Source organism: Lissotriton helveticus, chromosome 1_2, assembly GCF_964261635.1.
Source record: "Lissotriton helveticus chromosome 1_2, aLisHel1.1, whole genome shotgun sequence".
In the NCBI taxonomy this organism is placed as follows: Eukaryota; Metazoa; Chordata; class Amphibia; order Caudata; family Salamandridae; genus Lissotriton; species Lissotriton helveticus.
In genome coordinates this window covers 35,238,227-35,261,379 of record NC_136058.1, presented here as the reverse complement: position 1 = coordinate 35,261,379, position 23,153 = coordinate 35,238,227, and the positions used below count along the sequence as shown (strand labels likewise).

At 41.8% G+C, this 23,153-nt stretch overlaps 1 protein-coding gene across 6 annotated transcripts in view; it reads right to left on the bottom strand.

The window, feature by feature from the left end:
• Positions 1-23,153, bottom strand: part of SLC44A5 (solute carrier family 44 member 5) — a 793,737-nt gene that overhangs the window by 88,919 nt on the left and 681,665 nt on the right. For all 6 annotated transcript variants that reach the window (XM_078668567.1, XM_078668577.1, XM_078668593.1 and 3 more), the window contains 4 exons: positions 23,041-23,128; positions 21,416-21,678; positions 15,903-15,997; positions 5,788-5,891 (listed from right to left, as the gene is read on the bottom strand). In XM_078668567.1, coding sequence (XP_078524693.1) covers positions 5,788-5,891; positions 15,903-15,997; positions 21,416-21,678; positions 23,041-23,128 — 550 coding nt within the window. The remainder of the gene's footprint in view (positions 1-5,787; positions 5,892-15,902; positions 15,998-21,415; positions 21,679-23,040; positions 23,129-23,153) is intronic.

Sequence of the window (23,153 nt, the reverse complement as noted above, 5' to 3'; positions counted from 1 at the left end):
CGGTGCTGCTGGTGTTTTGGTTCATCGTGTGGGCCGTCTTTTGGAGCTTGTCTCTCCTGCGAGGGCTTGGTCTCTGGTTTGGCTTTCTGTTCTGGCGGCCTCCTGCTCCTGGGCTGCCTCGGACTGCCAGGGCTGGCGCTGCACCTCCTGTGCCGCTTGCTGCAGGTCTATGCAGCCTTGTCCCCTTGACGCTTTCCCTCCTGGGCTTCTGTGTTCTGCTCCGCTGGGTGTCTCTGGGCTTTGTTGCTCGTCGCCTCTTCACCTCTGCAGGTCGTAACCTCCCTGTGGGGTGTACCTGGGGTTCGTGGTCCTCTCTTGGCCGTCGGCTTGCTTGTGCTTGCCCTTTCTTGCACTCTTGGTCCTGCCGGAGTCTGCCCATTTTGGGCTGGTTCTGCGCGGTACTGCTCCTTGGGTGTTGTTGGTCCTGGGATCTCTCCTGGATTGGGCTGGGTCCCTGGGTTGGCTATCCCTTCCTGGGGGTCCTTGCCTGTGCGGCTGGCTCTGTTCATCTCCTGGCTTCCGGTTCGGATGGTTGGTTGCCCTGCTTGGCTCAGCTGTGGATTCTTGTGGCCTCTCTTCGGGGTTGCTCGTTCTGTCCGCTGGTGTGCGGTGTCCCCTTCGTTTCTGTGGTCTGGCCTCCCTGGAGTTCCGGTGTTGGTGTGTGCTTAGGGGTTTCTTTCCCTGTTGCTGCCTCCTTTTGCTGCTATTGTGTTCTCCTTGCACATTTATGTGGCTTCCGGTTTGTATTCCGGGCCCTCCTGTAAGCTTGGGTTGCTTTATGGGGGGATGGCTGTCTGCTGTCTTCTGCTTCTTGCCTCTTCCATGCTGGGTGCTGTTGTTTTTTGGTTCCTTCTGGCTCTGGCGTTGGCTGTTCCTGCCTTCTGGGGTTTTCCTTGGTGTGGCCTTGTGTTCCCCTGCTTCTGCGGCGCCCCTGCTTGTTTCCTGGGCTTGCCTGTGGCTTCTTTCGGTGGGTCCTGGTCGCCCCTCCTGTTTCCACCGGCGGTCTCACCTGGTCTTTGTGGTTCCGCTTGGTCGGGCCTTTTTCTTCCTGGTTGGGGCTGCCTGGGGGTGCCTGTGGCTGTCGGCTTCTCAGGCTGGTGGGGTTGGGCTCGGCTCTCCCTTTCCTTTGCGTCCCCCCTGGGGTGTGTTTCCAGTGGTGGTTCGTGTTTTTGGCTCTCTGGCATTCGGGCCTCTTCTGTTTGGGGCCTGGCTCTCTTTCGCTGCTGCTGTGGCGCCGGTTGTCCCCTCTTTTGATCTGCTGGGGCTTTCCGGTTTCTGCTGGTTTTCGGGTGTCTCTTGGACGCTTTTCTTTGGATGTACGTCCTTGCCTGTGCTCTCTCTTTCAAAATTTCTTTATTTCGGCAAAAGATGCCATAAAAGCGTCAAGCACAAAGCATTACATTTAAAAAAAATAACATTTTTAAACAATTGCACATATACATATATTTAAAAAAGAAAAAAAAATTTAAGCACATCCTTTAGAATATACCAAGTAACCCCCCTTGGGTGGATCATCTGCTGGTCGATTATGGGAGCATACATCAATCATTTATAACTGTTGTCCCTTTTTTTTTCCTTAAAAAAAATATTGAATGTAAGAATCGGCAAACACTGAATATTATTACTTGGTTAGTGTTAGTTTTAAGTATTCTTAGAGCCTGGTTACATGAGTTTAAACCTAACAGTAAGCATAGTGGTTTGATCCATCTTTTTCTGGGTGTTATATAAGCAGGACAAATGAGAAACATGTGAGCCTCGGTTTCAAGATGTTTGCATTCACACATGGTACATAGATCATCAGCTTCCAAGGACGGATCAGTTGTCCTCCTAGACCATCGTGCTAATGTGCTTTTAATCAGCAAATTGCCGTACCTAAATTTAAAAAAAAGTGTTTTGGCTAGGGGAGGTTCTATCTCATCGAGAAAAGTCTCGAATAGAGGTTCATCCTTAAAGCTCAAAAATGTTGTTACCAGAGTTCCAGCAACCGAAGCATTTGTTGCCCTGCTTACCATGCAACTCCAAAATGCCCTTTTTAAAGTTAATTTTGCATTGGGCGGTAGAAGTTCCGGGTTTTCCCAGAAATGAATTAGACCTATTTCTGTAAACCAAATCTTGACATGCTTTATCCATGGGATAGTTAATGAGTTACCATATTCCATAATTTCTTTTAACCCATCCCTGTAGTCCTGTAGTTCGGGCACTCTCCATAATCTAACCCATAACATCAACGGGCGGATTATGGTATAATGGTCAGTCCTTTTGACGTTCAGGTCCAATTCAAGAGGTACTAAAGGAGTGCCTCTTGGCACTCTTACCAAACTCCTCATGAAATTATTGTCCAAAACGCGAAAGGAATCTTTTGACCCTGGCCCCCAGATTTCTGCGCCATACAGCGCTGATGGTTGAACCTTAAATTTAAATAATTCAACTACTGGGGACACCGCTTTGCTAGTGCTCAAACTTTGTTTTTTAAGGATTGGTTTAACATTCTGAATAAATGCTAGCTTACTTTTTTCCCTTTGGGGTCTCCAGGTGAACTTCGAATCTAAAGTAACACCCAAGAACGAAAAGTGCGAGACTGATTCTAGTTCAATTCCATCCAAAATTAAGCGTCCTTTAGCTGTTTTTTGTGGATTTAGGGACATACATTTGGTCTTATTCCCATTTATCTCCAGGCCTTTCTTCCTACAATAACTACTAAAAGAATTAAGTAAAGCCTGGAGGCCTCTTTTTGTTTGGGAAATCAAAATAGTGTCGTCAGCAAACAACAATGATGTCACCCTTTCACCATTCAGTTTAGGTGAGTCATTTATGCATCCTTCTAGATGTTTTGGGATGTCATTCACAAAGAGTGAAAAAGTGTGGGGGCCAAAACACAGCCTTGGCGGACTCCGCGCTCGATAGGGATTTTTTGGGTTAATTCCCCATTAGGGCCCCATCGGATTTTCGCAAAGTTCCTTTCGTGTAGTTCTTTTATCTGAACCAAGAGGCTATTTGGCAATCCTACATCATTCAATGTTTTCCATAGAAGATGTGCTCTCTCTGTTGGTCCTGGCGGGGTGCTCTCTTGGTTTCCGGCCATGTCCTGGTGGGTCCATCTGGGCCAGCTCCTGCCAGCGGTTCTCTCTCAGGCTTGGTTCACCTCTGGTTGGGTGTCCTTGTTTCTGCCTGGTTCCTGAGGTTCTGTTGGGTGTTGTTGGGCTTTGGTTTCTATGTTTCTCCTGTCTGGCTGTCCACTCTCTTTTTTTCTCCTGGGCTGCGGGTCCCTTGTTCAGTCCTGTGTGAGTCCTGGGGTTTGGTGCTTCTGGATTGGCGTGTCCAGGATTGCCTCCTGTTACTCCTGGTCTGCGGGCTTCCTTCTGGTTCGGTGGCTTGGCCCTCTGCCTTTTGTGCTTCCTCCGGTTTCTGCTTTGGCGGTTTCCTGTGTTTGTTCTTTCTTACGGCCATCTGTTTGGTCCGGCGTTGGGGTGCTGGGGGTCTTGTTTGGCCACCCTGCTCTTTCCTTTGCCCTGGGTTCTGCGTGGGTTTCTTCAAGGGGCTGGTTGGGCCTGTGGGTCCTCGTGCCTTGGCGATTGCTTGGCTCAGGTCCTGACTTCCTGGTTCCTTGTGCCTTTGTTGCCCTCGTTTTTTGCTGTCTCTGGGCTCCTCTTCGGCGTTGGCTGGGGTGGGCCTGGTGGGCCCTCTGTGTTGCTGTTCCGGTTTGGTTCCGGGTTGATTCCTCTGCTCCGCCTGTTCTGGGTTTTTTGGCCTCCCTGTTTGGTTGACAGTTTTTTTTCTCTGTGGGGGCTTTTGGCCTCCTGGGGGTTCGGGTCTCTGTCTCTCTCCCTGTCCTTTTTGGTCTGGTTGGGGTCTGGCTCCTGTTCTGCTCCCGTGCTTGCTTGAGGCTGCGCCTGTTGCCTGGACTGGGTTTCTTTCTTTGGCCTTCTCCGGGGTGGTCAGGGTCTGCTTAGGGTCTGTGTGGCTGCCGGGTCCTGTGTGCCTTCATGGTGGTTCTGGGCTGGGCGGGCTTGTCCGTCCTTGGCTGGGTCAGTTTTGCCTGGTTGCCCTGGCTCCTGTTTCTCTGGTTGGCGGCCACCTTTTTGTGGTCCTGGCTTTCTGTTTTTTCTTGGTTGTTTCCGGTCTTTGTTTGGCCCTGCTGTCCTGTTTTGGGTTGCTGGACGGTTGCTTCCTGCTGTCTTCCCTTCCCCCCTTCTCTGTGCTCCCTTGGGTTGCTGCATTTGGTGTGGTTTCCTGGGTGTGCTTGTGGTTTAGGAAGGCGGGTTTTCTGCTTTGGTATTCTCCAATATGTAAATGAAAGGGACGAGGACATAAGGGACCTGGGGGTAATGCTCTATTACTTACCGGTAATCTTCATTACTCCGGGTCCCGTTGTTCTCGTCCCATTCATACGCCCCTCCCTCCCTCCTGGGCGGCAGGCCTTCCTGTCTGGGCTTGGTTGTACAGACGGGATGCTGGGTAAGTACTGCTAATGTACTCCCGGTGGGAGGGGCAGTATTAGGGTCCCAGCATGCATCTGCTCTTTTTTTCTGTCGGGAGATGGTTATCTCCAATATGTAAATGAATGGGACAAGGACAACGGGACCCGGAGTAATGACGATTACCGGTTAAGTAATAGAGCATTCATGCACAGGAATGAGAGCTCTTGTGCAAGTTAGCCAATGGTTACTTCTCAGCAGCCATCAGAGATCAATGTAGTCTTGTGAAGTGAGCTAACACTAGGCACAACATTGTTTTGCTCTGAATAAAGTGTGGTGTAAAACTGGTGTTACTCAAACCTTCTAAAACAACAGTGTGAACTAACGGCTCAAGGATAACTATCACAATGGGCAATAAACTACTGAAGAAGTAATGAATCCACAAACTATTGTACTCGTGCTGCACACTATACCACAAAGAACACATTTTAGACTGATTATTATCCCTAGGTTGAACTGTGCTAAACCACTTGAATGGGCTACTACTTCACCAGGGCACTGCACAGAACTTAGATTCAGTGATGTAAGGCTTTCATTATTTAAGTCAAAGGTGTCATTGTTATTGATGCTGTTCCTTCACATGCTTAGACCCTCAACAGTGGTCTTCCATGATCCATGTGGTGCATCACCTTCATCCAGCAGTCCCAAAAAGGCTGTGTTATAGGTTTCAGCTATACTCCAGCCCCGTAGAATGACAGCCACAGGTCAGAAAGGTAGCCGAGTGTTCCTTCCCATTCAACGATTCAAGACAAGTTCGGTCACTGGTATAGCACTTCCTATTGGAAGATAGTGGTTGTTCATGTTAGAATCAACGTTGAAAGTGACTGCTAAGTATTGATACACCATTTTGTACAAGACGGGGAAGTTTAGATTATCTATACGATGCAGTGCTTCAGGCATCACCTATTCACTGTGTGCTTCTCCATTTTGCCTTGGCTTTTTTCCTGCCAGGTACTAATTTGCTTTCTATATTGCTTTTCTTGCTTTATTGAGACAGGTAGTCTTTTGGTCTCTTTAAAATGTTGCTACCTTTTCTGTAGAGAATTCATTTTGGCACCTCTGTCTTAAGTCACCTTCTACTTCCTACAGAGTATCCGAAAGCAGCATCATGGCTTCAAGAATATTGTCTGCGGCCATCACTCTTCAACAACACACAAGGCAGCAGACGTGCAGAAGCTAAGGCTGTACAACCGCTTTTGACCTCCAGCTAATTTAATATACATGTAATGGTACCTATTATGTCATTTTAAGCAGACATGCAGGATAAGAAAAACAGTGTTACCAAGGTCTGTGGCAGGTTTGCAATACATACCATTATATATGCATTTCTGTTGATGAACTTTATGAATTTTTCTAAACACCAGAAACAACACTTCAGGCAGCACAACAGGAACCTTGCAAATGCATTGTGGGAGGCTGCAGGAAGAACAAAGAGAGATCAATAGAAAGACAACAGCACTACTAACTAAATACAATAACCACAACGTTTTCATATTCTACGCCGACTACACATTGTCACATGACACACACAGCCAAGCATGTGATTAATTACACAATAGTTCGATTTATTTGAGCTGTGGTGTTTAAATTTGCAGTTGTCCTGAAAATTGCCAGATTAATGTCATATCACACTTCCTTGGGAGATACACTAAGGCCAATTAGGGCTGTAAACCTAGGTCTACGCAGGCAATACAAAATGATGGCTAGCAGGTGTAAATGGTTTTACTAAAAATGTAGCTGTATACCATGACTGTATACAAATGAAACGATTAAAGATATACTTCAGCAAAAAGCTGAAATAACTCCCCTGCCAGAGGTGAACTGAAACAGATCCCCTCAAAGTTTGCAGTGCTGTAGATAAAGGGGTTTTCCATGGAAAAATATGTTTCTCCCGCAGAGAATTGAAAGAGAGGTGGCTTAAACTTCCACTGGCCATGGCTGGCAGAATAGCATGGAACAAGATCGTGGCTCTGCCACAATTTCTATACCTATTTCAGAGCATCCTAATACCGCTATATAAGACCTTCTTTGCCACGCTACGCTCTAAATTATTCCGATTGGTGTGGGGCAGAAAGCAACCGAGAGTTAGCTGGGACGCTTTGACGTTACAGTAGGAGTGGGGGGTGGGGGGTGTAATCTCTAGTTTTTGTGGATACTACCTGGTTGTGCAGTGTAGCTTCTCCGGACATTGGTTCCACTATGACTCATGGATTCCATACTTGCGCCCTGAGGCGGACTCGGCAAACACTACCTCCCGGTCTGCATTGCTCCTGACTGTTTTAAAAAGAGACCCTGTGGATATACAGACACTGTCAACGACTAGCTGGGCCTGGATGCAGTTGGCCCGAGCTATGGGATCTCAGCTGCTGTATTCCTCAGCTATCCCGCTCGCTGGAAACATCTGGGTACCTATTACTAAACAGGTTACGATGCAACGCACATTAGCGAAATTTTATTTAAGCACATTTGGAGATGTGTTTCCTGACGGACACATATTCTCCAGCGAAAAAGATGGGAGGTTCCGGGAAGCCATGTTCCTTGATCAGTTCAATCTGTGGAGACTACAGAGAGCATTTAGATCCTTTATACCGAGCTATCCATTGGAACCAGTGGAGTTCCCTCCGTTGACATTACTCATTAAGGATATAACAGGTGGGGGGGCGTGGCTAGCGCCCGCAGGAGATGGCGGCGTGTTTGTAGCTCTCCCGGGAAGCGGCGGTGAAGGGGGATATGACGCGGCTCCCTCCGAAGACCTGTGACACCAAAAGCACGGAACTAACTATCGGACTGTCTGCAGCATTGGAGCGCCCTCTTAGCTGGTGCTTTTGAGGTCGAGAAAGTCCATTATCGTCCTTCGGGCAGACGAGGAGTCCGGTGAGGTTGCGGTCATTTTCCGGTCCTCGCTGACGGAGCTTCGCTCCTAGCGATATTCCGGTTTTATTATGCCTGCAGTGATTAGCAATCCCTGACCCACTCTCCTTACGCCTAAGTGCTTTACCGCCCTCATTTCTTCGAAAGGCCAATTTTACAGTTGCAGCATTTTAATTGCCGCTCCACTAACTTAATTTGCGTCTGAGGAGACGCGGCCGCCATTTTGCGAGTCCCGCCGACGGAGCTCGCTCCTAGCGGTTACTCGATTATTTTGCTGAGGAATGTACACTATGCCAGCTCTATTTCAGTTTTCCTGCTGCCTTCTTTTGTAATGGTATTTTTTATCATTTGCTGCCACAAGCTATATCTTCTTCAATGTGCACCGCCTCACTAACAAATAAGGTTGCTCCCTCTCTTTTCATTAAAACAGCCTATATTACAGCACAGCTTCTGCACTAAGTGTGAGATGTTGGATTATCAATAACTTCTCAGTTCCTTGGCAATGATGCAGTTCTCAGTTTCATTCATGCCATAGTTTATTACTCTTGCAACGGCCTTGGAGGTTATTTGTGTATAAACCTGCAGTTATCATTTCACTTGAATTTATGGAGCCATTTATCTTACACTCATTCGAACTGATGCTTTGGTATTCCTACATACTTCATTGATTTTCACCGCAGAGAACCGCTTATATTCCTCCTCAAAGACTTTTTTATGCATTATTATTTCACTGAGGTTAATGGTATAATGTTTTCTTGAGCATTTATATGTCTGTTTATCTCACCATCCTTTTCTACAATGTAATGGTTGGTTTTTGTATTATGTATTTGCAATTTGTCTTACCAATACACTTTGCTGGGTTTTGATACGTCAGTATTATGTGCATGGTGGGATCTTGAATTCATTATCTTTGCATTAGTTGCATTTGCATTTTTGCTGACATTCAATTGTTGTACACATACAGTGTCCTGTGAGGTGTATTATTTTGTTTTTTGGACTCATTTTTTCCTTAATGGGTAGGTTATCCAAGGATTTGCAGAAACCCTCAACTTCTTCACGTAAATTTCTAATTCATACGAGCTCCAGATTTCAGTGCCTTGCAATGGAGGACTCGCCGGAGTCATCATCTAAGCATTCATCACCAACATCAAATCCATCCATGTCCTTAGCTACCAAAGGTCCTTTGAAAAGGTTAAAAAAAGATCCTCCTTCTCCTCCAAAGCAGCCTACCTTGGCCACCATGGATATCCTATTGGAAGAAATAAGGGCGCTACGCCCCTTCATTGACGAGTCTAGAGCCACACTCCAAACGATCACGGATAAATTGTTAGCTGTTGATGGTCGTGTTACCCAATTGGAGCAGGATGTTACTTCCTTGTCCTCGTCTGTCTCTAAGGTTGACCCATTGTGCGCGCAGGTTTCAGTTTTACACAAACAACTCGAAAATTTGGAAAATTGTAATAGAAGGAACAACCTACGAATTTATGGTCTTCCGGAGGGGACAGAGGGGTCAGACCCCCTGGTATTCTTCAAAATGTTCCTACCAAAAGTCCTTTCATTGCCTGATAGCACCAATCTCAATATACAGCGAGCGCACCATTTAGGTTCTCTTCCAAATGCAATATCCACTTCAGCTGTCAGGAAACCAAGGGGAGTTATCATATATTTCCTTGAATATACTGATCTGCTCAAGATTATATCAGCTGCAAGAGCCATGAAAGGAATTACTTGGTCGGTTAATCCTCTTTTTTTCTCTCAGGACTATGCCAAGGTCACAGCTGATAGACGCAAGGAATTTTTGTCATTAGGCCCTCAATTGCGCTCGCTTGGAGCACGTTATGGTCTGTTTCATCCCTGTCTTGTTAGGGTGACTCTCAATAACAAAACCACTACTTATGATGACCCATTACAGCTAAAGAGTTTTCTCTACTCCCACAGTTCTAATGCGATGGATGTTGCATCTGTATCCCATTTTACTTGATATACTCATTATTGCTGACTTATTGTGCTGTACACATACCTTTATTGCTGTTGATGGTTAGTTCTTAGGTACTGTTTTATCTTGACTTACTTTTTTCTAATATCTAGTTGTTAATGCTTTTCATGTGTTCTTTTGTCTTCATTTTATAGGTAATTACCCTGTGTGTTTCTTCTTCCCTCATTGTATCCCTGGAGTCCGCTGAGTCGTCTCTCCTTCCCGTCTTCCCTTCCGAGTTGCAAACCCGTCATTATCCTATGTGGCCTCCATCCTTCCCACCCGTACATGTCCTGGATGTTCTGTAAGTTATATCTCTCTCTTCTTGTTTTTCTTTTTTATTCTTTTCTTTTCCTGTTTTTCTCATCTTATCGTCCCTTGTATTCTAATCTTTTTTCAACTTTCTTCTCTTTTCTCATTTTCTCCTGGACGTTTTCATGTTCTCTCTATTTTGTTTCTGTTCTCTCCCTATTCCTATGTCCTTCATCATTCGCTCTTTTGTTTGCTTTAATTGCTTATGAATACAGTTTTTTCTCCATAGGTTACTATATTATTTGCTCTTTTTTGCTTATTCTTAATTTTTTCTGCATACAAAACTGTTGTATTCTGTATTGTTTATGTATCCACGCCTTAAGAGTTCTCTATTGTTCATTCTCAAGACTTATTATTGTTTGTTATATAATCATGTTTGATTCCCTTATATTGTTTTATTACCTTAACCAGCTTCATATGTATTTTTTTTTTTGCCTTCTTGAATGCCTTTAAAGATTGTTTCATGGAACGTTAGAGGTTTGCACTCCCCCATAAAGAGGCAGAGAGTCCTAACACACTTAGCCAAGCTTAAAGCTGGCATTGCGTGTTTATAAGAATCCCACCTTTCACCCGAAGAATCGGTCAAGCTGGGTTGGTGAGGTCTTCTTTTCCCCAGGTGATGGAAAGCGAAATGGGGTTCTCATTTTATTTCATAAATCCTTGTCAGTCAAGATAGTTGCAGATTCAGCAGATCAGTCTGGTAGATGCGTCTTAGTTAAATTTGTTGTGGATAATACTCCAGTTTCCCTTCTAAATATATACGCTCCAACTACAGGGGATGCCTCTTTCTGGTCTTCTTTATCTCCTCACATTACCCAATATTATGAGGACAATTTCATCTTGGCGGGAGATTGCAATGAGGTTTTCGATCCCTTTCTAGATAGACACTCTATCAGCACATACACTCCTCACAAATCACATAAATCCTTTACAGAACTCATACATCAGTTTAAACTTATTGATGCTTGGAGGTTATGTAACCCTACTCTACGAGAGTATTCTTTTTTCTCACCGCCTCACCAGACTCAATCACGTCTAGATTACTTTTTTATCTCACACAATCTTTCTCAATCTCTGTTTGCATCCGACATTGGTTCTATCCTGATATCGGATCATGCGCCAGTCTCTATTCACCTAGACATTTTACAGAAATCACCCCTCACTAAGAAATGGCGCTTCAACAATTCCCTTCTTCTTGATTCTGATTTTGTTTCACTTTTTACTGCCTTTTTTCACGACTTTTTCTTACGTAATGATTCTGCGGAGGTGCCCTTTCCGGTTGTGTGGGATGCCTTTAAGGCATCTGCTAGAGATTTTATTATAGGCTATGTATCCCGCAAACGTAAGAAAGCTGAGCAACTCACTAATGACATTTTCTCCAAGATCAAAAAACTGGAACATTCATACTTTGCTTCTAAATCTCCAGAATGCCTAAATGAGCTTATAGCTACTAAATTGCAATTTAACAAGGATACCACTAATAACGCTTCCAATTATTTGTTGCGCTCTAGCGCTAAATTTTACGGGGGTCAAAATAAAGCTGGCAAATTATTGGCAAATTACTTGAAAGTTAAAAAGAATAGGACTAATATAGATAATATTTACGGCCAGGATTCTATTCTGAAGCACAAAGACGACGATATCTTAAAGGAATTTCTTCAATTTTATAAGACCTTATATTCTTCAGAAACAATTTCCACGACTCAGGATATTTCTCAATTCCTCTCCGACATTGAATCACCTTTTGCTACCCCTCCTGACCTTTCTTCATTAGAATCAGATGTGACTCAGAAAGAACTTATAGGTGCTTTAAAAGCTCTTAAAAAGATAAGGCCACGGGTCCAGATGGATTCACAGTAGAATTTTTTCTCCATTTTTCGGCATTACTTATTCCCAAATTAAGCTCACTTATTTCCACTTTTCTTGATTCAGGTTCTTCTTCAGGTTCCTTTTCTGACGCCCTCACTTGCATTCTTCCCAAACCAGGTAAAGACCCGCAGCATTGTAAAAATTATAGACCCATTTCCCTAGTGAACATTGATTATAAAAAAAATTCTAAAACTTTGGCTCTCTGTTTAGAATCCTTTTTGCCGGATCTTTTGGGGAAGGAGCAGTCTGGGTTCGTCAAAGGCAGATTGCTTTCAGATAACACTAGATTGTTCTTCGATATTCTCTCTAAGACTTCTCACTCTTCTCATTCTATCGCTGCAATTGCCTTGGACGCAGAAAAGGCTTTCGATAGAGTTGAGTGGTCGTATCTTTTCCAGACGTTGAAATGGTTCGGCTTTGGCCCAAAAATTTTGACCCTCATCTCTCTCTTATACTCGCATCCCAGAGCTGCTATTGCAGCGAATGGTGGCATTTCTTCTTATTTTCCTCTTGGTAGAGGGGTGCGCCAGGGCTGTCCTCTTTCGCCCTTCCTATTTAATCTTGCCTTAGAACCCTTTCTTCTACGAATTCGTCAAAACATTGCCATAAAGGGCTTCACGTTCCGACAGTCCACAATTAAAATGGCAGCGTACGCGGATGATGTTCTATTATTTTTGTCTGAGCCCATGACTTCATTACCTGCTTTTTTAACTGAAGTTAATTTATTTGCCTCTGTCTCCGGCTATAAATTAAATAAAGATAAGTGTGAGATTTTACCTTTGACTAAATTCACTTATAAATCGGATTTCCTTACTTCAGGTTTCACATGGAAATGTAATTGTATCAAATATTTAGGTCTTCACTTCACTCCCTCTCTTTCCGGTACGGTTTCACATTGCATGGAAGACTGTATTAAAAAATTGACGGATCTCACCACAAAATGGCATCCTTTATATCTTTCTTGGTGGGGTAGACTGGATACTATCATGATGATGCTTTCCCATTTGGTTTTATTCACGATTTCCAACATTCCATTCTCTATTCCTTTATTTCATTTCAAGAAAATCAATTCCATTTTATCTTCATTCCTGTGGGGACGCAAAAAGGCTCGCATGTCCATATCTAAGTTAACGCGCCCGAAGGCTGAAGGTGGGGTAAATTTTCCGAATTTTTCTTTGTATCACAAATCCTTTCTATTAAACCAAGCCTCCAAATGGATTGAAGATTCCTCCACATTTTCTCCCCTGTGGAAATGGCTAGAATTGGCATTTATTACTCCCTTTTCTTTTATGGAGTAACTCTCTTTTTCGCGTCCACCAAAGTCTATTTCTACTCCGATCCTCAAGTACACATCTAAAATTTTGCCACCTTCTTTATTTTCGTCCTTTTTTGAACAACCTATCTGGCATAACTCTTCAATTTTACTAAATAATAAACCATTTTTTTGGAAGTCTTGGAGAGGTCGTGGTCTTATATGGGTACATCAATTATTCCAGCAAGCTCGTGTTATTTCTTTTTCAGAAGCTGCGGCATCTTTCTGTCTTCCTGCATCTTTTCAAGCTAAATATATCAAATTAACACAAGCACCTCAGTCAGCTTATCATTCGCACATCATCTTGCCTCCTGCGTCACCTCAGGATTCTCCAAGCATTTCCCAACTGCGCACTTTACTCACTAGAGGGACCAGGGCGTCAATGATTTATTCTTTGTTAAATGCTCCGACATCACCACGCACAAAAACTAAAGTGGAGGTAGCATGGGAGGCAGATATGGGTCTCTCATGGTCTGTTGAGTTATGGGATAGGCTATGTATTAAGATACGTAAATCCTCCAGGGCTGCAAATACTATTCAGACTTTGTTTTTCATCTATAATCGACTCTTACTTTCTCCATTAATTCTTAGTAAAAGATACCCTGACCTGTCAAATACATGTTGGACCTGCTATGCACCTCATGCAGATTTGTTGCATTTGCTTTTCACTTGCACTCCAGTTCACATGTTTTGGGTTAAGGTATGGTCTCAAATAAATAACATTTTTTCCACTGCACACACGTTTCACATAACTCATATTTTTTTAGGTAGTTTATCCCCTATCTGGGATCACTGCATTCTCAACATAAAAATAATTGACCTGCTTATTGCAGTAGCCTTCCAGCAGATTACTAAGGCTTGGAAGGATTTCACTAAACTTTCGTATCAGGCTTGGTGGTACGCTGTCTGTTACAACCATAGGCTTGACACAACGTATGTTTATCCACTTGCTATGGCTCCAAAACGAAAACAGTTGTGGGATCCAGTCACTTCATTTTTTCATGCATGTGCTCTTTGCCCTCTGCCTCAAACCCCCTTTCAGCAGGAAGTCGCTAAACCTCCCTGAGTTCCCTTCATTGTTTTATCTATTTCATCTTAATAATAATATTATCATCCTGTTGTATATTAATGCATTAATAATTATTGTCTATTTTCATTCTAGCTGGTTGTATTTGTAATTTACTTTTTATGGATTGTTTATTTTATTCATTTTACTGTATGCTTCTTTTTGTATTTGATTTTGTGTATTGATCTCTCTCAAAGTTGTATAAGTTATCTTTATGACTATCAATAAACTATATTTTGAACTTAAAAAAAAAAAAGGATATAACAGGTGAACACCTCATGGCTAGGATGTATAAAGCATCGATGGCCATGCTCCCAGGTAGGGACGAGGTGGTACGAGTGGCATGGGGACAGGACTGAGTGCCCCTCTCGCTGATGTGCAGTAGCAGACAAGTTGCGAGCAAACATGTAAAGTTTCATTCAACCATAAACATAAGATATTACATTTTAGATTTCTGTGGTGAGCCTATGTATCTCCAGCCAGGGTTCACCAGATGGACTCATTACGCCTGCATACTTTCCCCAGATGTAGTGCCCCGATGGCCGATTTTGCGCACATGGCTTGGGCCTGTTTAGAGTTGCATGATTTTGGACTCAAGTATTTAGTGAATTTTCAAAACTGACTGGACTGAGCCTTCCACCATCACCTATGCAGGCACTGTTGGGGTACGTACAAGAGATCGCTAAGCCATACAAACGTTTTAGTGTAATGGCATAACTGTTAGCAAACAGGGAAGTGGCAATGCACTGGGGGAGTAAGTACCCGCCAACACTTAAAGGATGGCTGTTCAGTATGTAATATTGTAAGACTGCCATTGAGATATATGTATGCGCAGTTACAACACCCAGTATCTAGACCGCTTGATATCTGGCAGCCCTATAGATCATATTTGCTGGAGCAGATGACTGTTGGGGGACGGGAAAAGGGGTGATGCCTAACTGGAGTAGGTAAAAAAATTAGTGGGAATATACTACTGTATTGCCAGGAATTGGGTGTGTAATCATGGTAAGCAGAATTACTATGTATTAGATGAATCGTTGTCGGTTGTGAATATTGAGCATGTGTATTGAAATACACGTTTTGTACTTTCTGAAAATTATAAATAAAGTTAAAAAAATGTATTGACCTACCCACTCCCCTCAACTTGATCGATTTTCTCATACAGGGCCTAAGATAGTCATTCAGTTATACCTGTAAGTAGATTTAACAGTATGTCTGGATTTACACCTTTTAGCTTCAAGGGAAAATATAAAAAAGCATTGGCAAAGTCAATAGGTCTTGCCTTTGGGACCAACTGTCTTTTCCAATGGCTTTTAGCAATGCCGCACAGCATCCTTGATACTGTGCAGCACGGCTAAGGGATTATTTTAAAGAAAGATTTTGGACGCAGCCGAAAAATGAAAAAAACACAACAGCTGTGTCATTTTGTAGGCATGCGCATCTGTGTTTTTCCCCCCCAGTGAGGGACAAATACAAAAAGGGGAAGGAAAGCCCAAACAGGCTAACAAATAAGCAAGGAAATGGGAGTGAAAATGGTAAGCAATGAGTGGATTCTAAGCCCGCTGTAAGCCGACAATATGTCTTGCAACAGGTGAAACCTAAAATTGGTGTCATGCTTGGACAACACAAACTGCAGTGCAAACAACTTATTAAAAAAAGTTAATGCGAACTGCCTGTGATTGAAAAATCAAAAACGGATGCAAAAGGTAATAGAAAGCTTAGAAACTATCTTGCATGACTAGAATGGTAACCGAAGGATATCTGAATAAACTACATATAGATAGATGGCAGTTTTGTGAATGAACTTGTACAAAAGAATCATATGTCATATTTAAATCAGTTAAGCAGGCACAAACACACCCTTTATATAGAAAGAAATGGCACAATGGAAATAGTCATCTCGGTCATATAAAATTAAATTTGTTTTAGGTGTAATCCATTATGTGCAGAGAACCGAATAACATAACAATATTTTAAATGTTGCAATTAATCAAATACTAAAATTAAGTTACTGAACCTTACCTTTAAGTTTGTGGTCTAAGTATTCTAAAATGATTCTGATCATTTGAACAATAGCAAGTATTAATGATCCAAAGGCCAGCGACCCTGTATGATATCTAATGAACAGAAAGAGTTTAATAGTATATGAGTTAGTCAAAGACATACAGCATCACACATGTGCATGGTATAAATAATGACACATCACAGAATCCAAAACTGTTTGATATCCAGATTACACATGTTGGTACAAGGTAACTTGCCTCTCACATAATCATCAAGCAGAGTAAAAATATGTTTTAATAGAACAACTACAAAGACTATGTGAAGATCATTTTACCAGTGCTATACCAAATAACAAAATCTCTAAACATAGTTGAAAATTTACGATAAATGTGTCCATTCCACTACTGCCAAGACATAAGCTAAAAGTAATTTTTAAGTCTAGCATAAACCAAGGCCTCCAGCTGCGTATTGACATACCGGCCTAGTCATAAACAGCATTTTGTAGTTTGTTTAGTAGTACAATAGCAGTACTATTTAAGTGCTACACAATTCTATTCACAAATCTAGGCATGCATGCCTCCACTTCTCCTATCTTTTAAATGGGGAGACCCATACACATATAAGTTTAGTACTTAGGTGTCGATTACGATGTTGTCCAGAAAGGGTCTGAGGGGCATTCAATTCGTCCTAATCCGATTCAGAACCCACCTTTCCAACCAACTCAGACACGTTTCCCAGTCAGAGATTACGATGGCTTGAAAGCATTCGAACTGTCCGTCGCGGTTCGGAAAGGCACTGGGAGTAACTGAGTTGATCGTAGCCGAATCGTAGCAGTCTGCGAAGCGCCTTTCCAGCCGAGCGATTAGGATATCAGATTCAGACAGCCTTTCCAAATCGGTTGTTCTGAAACGAATCAGCTTTTGGAATCTGACTTTGGGGGCTTGTAGCAGGCCCCCCTTCACCCTGAGTCTACCCCTGGGTCACCCGACCCCATGCATGCACAGGGTGGCAGGCACAATGGGCTGCCCGCCACAGGGTGCAAAGTTTTTCCCAACCACCCCTTTTGTCAATGGGAGCCTGTGTTCTTGTTCGGAACCCAGGCTCCCATTGAAGTCAATGGGAGTCCGACTGAATTGTATCCGGAAACATCCGGATGCATCAAAATCGCTCGGTCGGACTCCCTGCGTCCGGGTCGTTCAGAAAGCATTCTTGAACCAAATCGGTCGGAATGCTTTCCGGATGAGATCGTATTTGATACCTTAGTAGTAAATGTGGGTGGGACCAGAGGGAGTAGCTGGAAAAAGAAGCATGCTTACTACTAAATAGGTGTGGTTTAGGGTGGAGTAAGGAGGGATTTGGGTAGAGTTAGGGAGGGGTTAAGAGAGGGACATGCCCTACCAACAAAAGAATAAGCTCATTGATTTTCACAAACTGCACTTCTAAAGTTATTACGGCCGAAAGGCACCCCCAGCAATAGTAAATTACTCCAGCTCCTTGAGGTTAAGGTGTTTGGGAGGGTCCTGCTGGATCACCATACCACCTGGGTGAAAAATAAGAATGTATTGTCGGAAGCCCAATATGGGTTTAGGGCAGGGCACAGTTGATCAGACCCTGAGCCTGTATATGTCAATTGCGAAGTGAAGGAGGGATTGGTCCATCTGTCATCATGGACCTAAGCTTGGCCTTTGACAGCGTGAATAGAGCTAAGCTCTGGGTCGTGCTCGGTCTATGGGGGTTGACCTCATACAGTCTTCAGAAGGATCAAACTGCTTCTGTAGAATACAGGGTGAATGGGGAATGCACCCTGCCCTTTACTGTGAAGAGAGGGGTGCGCCAAGGTTGCATTCTGGCCCTTTATCTCTTTACTGTCTACATCTATGGTCTGGAATTGGCTCTATTGGATCAGGTGTGGATGTACTGAGCATGGGCAGTCATCATCTGCCTGTTCTTATATATGGGGACAACAATGTTCTAATATCATGCACGGCCAAGGGTCCACAGCATCTTCAAGACCTTTTTGTAATCTTTATGGATGACATTGACCTTACCACAAGCTACGCTAAGTCCCATATAATGGTGGTAGGCCTCAGAAAAACTTGCTCCAAAAGCTTCTTGATAAAGTGGCAGTCTATCTTTAGTGTTGATCATTTTTCATACCTAAGGATCCCATTGGATTTCAATCTTATTTGGTAGCCCTTGCTCAAGAAAAACTCCATTAGGTTTAAGACAGCAATTAATGGGGTCAGTGTTCTATCTAAGCGCATAGGTCACACTCATGTGGAACCATGCTTAAAGTATTCAGGGCTGTGTATTATGGTGGCTTGCTAGGGATGGGACATTTGGGGCTTTGTGTCATCCTCTTAAATACAGGTCATTGAAAAAGCTTCTGAAAGGTCTTCTCAGAGTTCGCCAGAGTTTACCTTCTGAGATGGTTCATGAGGAAGCTGGGCTGGGGTATGTTTCTGATCTTATCAGGGTTCACGGCTTGCTTCCTTGCCTCTACATTTGGATAAAGGAGGACCTGAATCGCAACAGGGTTATTATTTGAGATTGCCTTGCTTTGGATCATATGTTGCGTATTCCATGTTACATACATCAAACTCTTTGAGTCGCCCTGAAGTTTTTACTGAACCAGAGCGGATTGTGAGGGGGGATATTTCTTGGATAAAACAGGCATTTCTTGCCAGAGCAGCAGTGGAGCAAGAGTCTGCATCTTTTCACCAGCGTTCTATTTGCCATTTTATTATGGTGAAAACTATCCCTGGGATGGAACCCTTTCTGATGCTGGAGATGTCCAGTTTCCAATGCAGATTGTTAACCTATTTGGGATTTAATCTGTTCTATTAATTGTTGTTGCCTAATGGCACCTGGATTTAAAGTTTTCGACTTACAGGCATGTTCTTGTGGCAATGTTTTCCATTCCTTATACCTTTCACATCTTCAAGAGATGTCCAACATGTAATAGTCTCTGTCTTAAGTATATTTGGCCGCTTCTCGCACGTGAAACAAGCCTTTCAGTTCCTGCAATTGTAGAAGTCTCCCACTATTTGTTTTTTCATGATTCACTTTCTATCTGGGATTCTGCATGGGTGTTACATTTTTATATTGTGTTTTAAAGCTGGTATTGATGTGATTTTTATGATGTTTCTTAGAATTTTTACTTTTAATCACATGTATTATTAACTTGGCCACTGTAAATTGTAGTGGATGTGTCTTAGACCTTTTTAACTTTTTCGTCTGCACAGTTTTTATTGTGAATTTGTTTATGATTTTATTGAGTAAGTCCACACCACAGATGGCCAGTCACTGTTACTGCAACACCCTCCCATAAAAAATAATGGAGGAAGGGACTTAAAATAAAATCCCATAGAAAATAATGTTAAAATATCTCAAGTAGTTAAAATTTAATTTGAAGTAAATAAAAATCTAAAAATAAAACACATTCATTATTAAATTACAACATATTTTATTAAATGTAATTAAACTACCTGTAATTATTATATAAATCACTTTTAATGATTATTTTATTTTAATTTATTTTTTAATGTAAGCCTCATACAAATTATTTTTATCTAATGTAATTTGTTTAAACTAATTAAATATTTATTTTACAATTAAACTAATAGTATTTTTGCATTTATAATTGTGTTCTATATTTAAATAAAAAATAGAACAACTTGTTATAAAGTTCAATAAATGTTTTAAACTTAGTCTAAAATGTTCCCTATACTTTACCATTTAGTGATCTCCAACCTGACAGTTACTCTGGTAAACCATTGGGAAAAGCAAATCAAAAGTTTATTAAACTTAGAAAACAATTAGTAAACATTTGTTTATTTTAAATATTATTGGAAATAAATGGTATACATTAATTTTGAATGTAGAAATTATAAAAAAAATGACAGTATTATTAACCGATTTTTAAATTAAATCTTTAATTATTTATATATATTACATTGAATATAATTATTTTTCTGGGGTTTAAATACAACCATTAAATATAAAACAAATATTATAATAAATCTTTTTTGAATGTATACATTATTGTAACATTAATTTGTATTAATATATAATTAGATTACTTTTAATTAATTGTACACATCACTTTTAAGAATTATTCTTATATAACAAAATATAACTTCACTTACACCAGTGCTTGAACTTTTGTAAATACAGGGACACGTATGCAGGCATAGCTTATACTTGTTTTATAGTTTTAAGTCTTAAACTCTCCTTTGTGACTTGGTTCCAAATTTCCTAATAAAGGTGTTCTTGGCAGAATGCTAGGCCCATATCAGTTCCCATCCATCCTTGACACAACTCAGTTTAGCAAAGTAGATAATGACTCTCTTACCATGCTCATACTTCCAGGATGCTCTACAGCGCTTGCTCCCACAAAATTCTCCTCCATTGTGCAAAGAATGATGAAGGCCAACATCATAACCCATGCACTATTATGGTTATTTATAACTGCACTCTTAGGCCCCCATTCCAATCTCCATGTTTACTCCACACGGATGTACTGGGGCCAGAATTAACAATTCCACCTGATATCTTTCTATAAACAGGGGTGATAAACTAAACAAAATTGGGAAAACATTCGAGATTATCAGGCCCTGTGAAGCAGGTTTTACCCAAACCCAGGAGTGTGTTATGCCTGATACTCATCTCTCACTCTAAACAGTTGGTTAATATCTGTGGAGGGCCTGTGTGGTTTGCTGGTGTTAGGTAGGGAGGATACCTTGGGGGGATGATGAAAGTGGCTGAGGACTCTCATTGTTTGCTCACCCCATAGTTCTGGAGGAGGCCAGCAGAGGCTGGACAGTGTCTCTGCCTGCCACCCCTGCTCCTCTCTCAGGAGTGACTTTACTGGGTGTGAATCAGCATCTGATAAAACCCGATACTGTGTTTCCAGACCAAGTATTTTTTAGGTATGTAAATATAAGACCACTTCGAATTTACAGAACGCTGCTCCAGACAACTTATAATAAGATCCTAAGTGTGAGACTTGGACACTGATACTCACCAAGCTCTACAACTTGCATTGCTCAGATGGCCCCATCCTTTTCATCTCAATTATTTAACTTTCATGCTAAATACCTCAAGAACTTACTCTATTCACACCACTTGCATTTCTACTCCCAGCCAAAGGCACTCAAATCCAAAAGCATTCTCAGCTATTTCAGAGGTTTAGCAACAATCCTCAAATAAATGGTCTGAAAATGCAAATCCTAGTCCTAATCCCAATCCATCTTCATGCCTTTGTGAATAGGCACCAAGCACTGCAACAATACATGTACATTTACAAAGTTCCCGCAGCTTTCAGGCTAAAGGATCAACTGATACTTAACGCTAATGGTGCAGAATCAATGTAACATCCACAAGGCCCAAATGTGCTTCACCAGATCCTTCTGACCTTGATCTACCGTAAGCATCAACTTTACCAAAATATAGTGACTGCTCTAAAATGCTACTCATCTGTGAGGAGTCTTCTACATGAAAAAATATCACAAACATACCGTGGGTCTTACCTTATTGCACGTCCAAATGAAGAGAAAAGAGGACAGGTTGGGATGTCAGCTGGTTTGTTAAAGGCCCAGTAATAGGAAGCAAAGGCACCAGCAAGGGTACACTGACCCAATGCAATTGCAAAATTTACCAGCCATAGAAAGACAAACACATTGCACAGTTGAAAGACGAGGATGTATTTGTGGTATAGGCTTTCGCCACCGTAGAACGCAAATGTACATTGAGCCCCAGGGCACAACTTGGTCACATTGGTCATATTAAATGTCTGTAAAAAAAGGACACAAGTGAAAAATTAAAAACACAAAAATAAACATCACAAAACTTTCTATATAACATACAAAGTTGGGTAAGATGATTGAGTCCATCAAGTACCTTTTAGGTAATATGTATTCAATTTTTACAATCTTCAAATTGTAGTGTCTCCTGCTCTTTAAGATGATTGCAGACACCTACCAAAACCTTTCACCACAATGAATTCAAGCTCATTGGACATAGTTCCAAATGCCCTGTTATTTTGGTGTGATAATCCTGCCTAGGGCTAACCCGATATTCAGGTTGGCATTACTTGATGAATCTAAGTTAGAGGCATCAGAAAGAGGCATAACATTTGATATCAGAGTTTATGCACCTTCTTATAAGTTGTGCTTCTTTAACCGATCCTTTCCCCATTAAAATGTTGCCAGTTTAGTCTTCATAATTGCAATTCATACCAACTCTTGCAGGAATCGAAATTATTCCTCACACCTAAAATCAGGGCTTCTATTGCAAACATATGCCAGATATAATTCAATGATGAAAATTATGCGGAATTCTCATCAGCGAACAAAATTTCATTTTAAGGCTAGCTAAGAGGGTGATGGTTGTGCTGCAGAAATCCTTGGAAGTACCCTCCTGGGTTTGGGCAGAAGATATCTATTAATCTTCTAAGGTAGAACAGGCTTTCAGTTGGGGGAGCCTCTAATCTAGGTACAGAGAAAGCCTGCATTTGTCTAACAATTTGAGAAAAAAGTATATTGAAAAATGATTCGTCTAATGATCTAATTAAACACATCTAAATCCTCGTCAAATACCGCTTAGTTGAGTTACATAGATTTTCCTGTGGCTTACTAGTGAAGAACTCTTGACTCACTCTTGAATTCCAGGGAAAAGCTACAGGTACTGACTTACTCTTGAATTCCAGGAGCAGGTCCGGAGTGCAGCAAGAGTATGTATCACCCACTCATAGCAAAAACTTGGTGAATCAGGCCCAGCTTATGGCTGTACCTTAGTGTTCTTAACTCTAAACCGAGAGTACCCGGTAGCTCTAAACCACTTCATATTTGAATCTTAGCAGTTCCATTACAATCTATTCATTATTGTGTATGTGGAGCAACATGTGTATTGTTCCTTCTTTACTCCTTCACCCATTGCACCTCTTATTGTCAAACAATTTTTAGGAAACTCAAAGCTTAATGAGTGATTTATCAATCAAGAAAGTGAATGAGTGAGTGAGTGAGCATGTGTGTAAGTCATACATATAATCACTAGGTGATAAATAGCACACCATGCAGGCCTTTGAAAATGTTGTGATCCTCAAAATGCTCTATGCACAATACACATTTGTTGATAGTCAAGCTTCAAAACTTACCTCAGGCTCGCAGGTCATGTTTGCGTACTTGCACAGTGTTTGATTGGCCATCACTTTATAAATAGAATCACCCGATGTGGCTAAAAATCTGATTTGGCAGTGTTAAAGCTAAA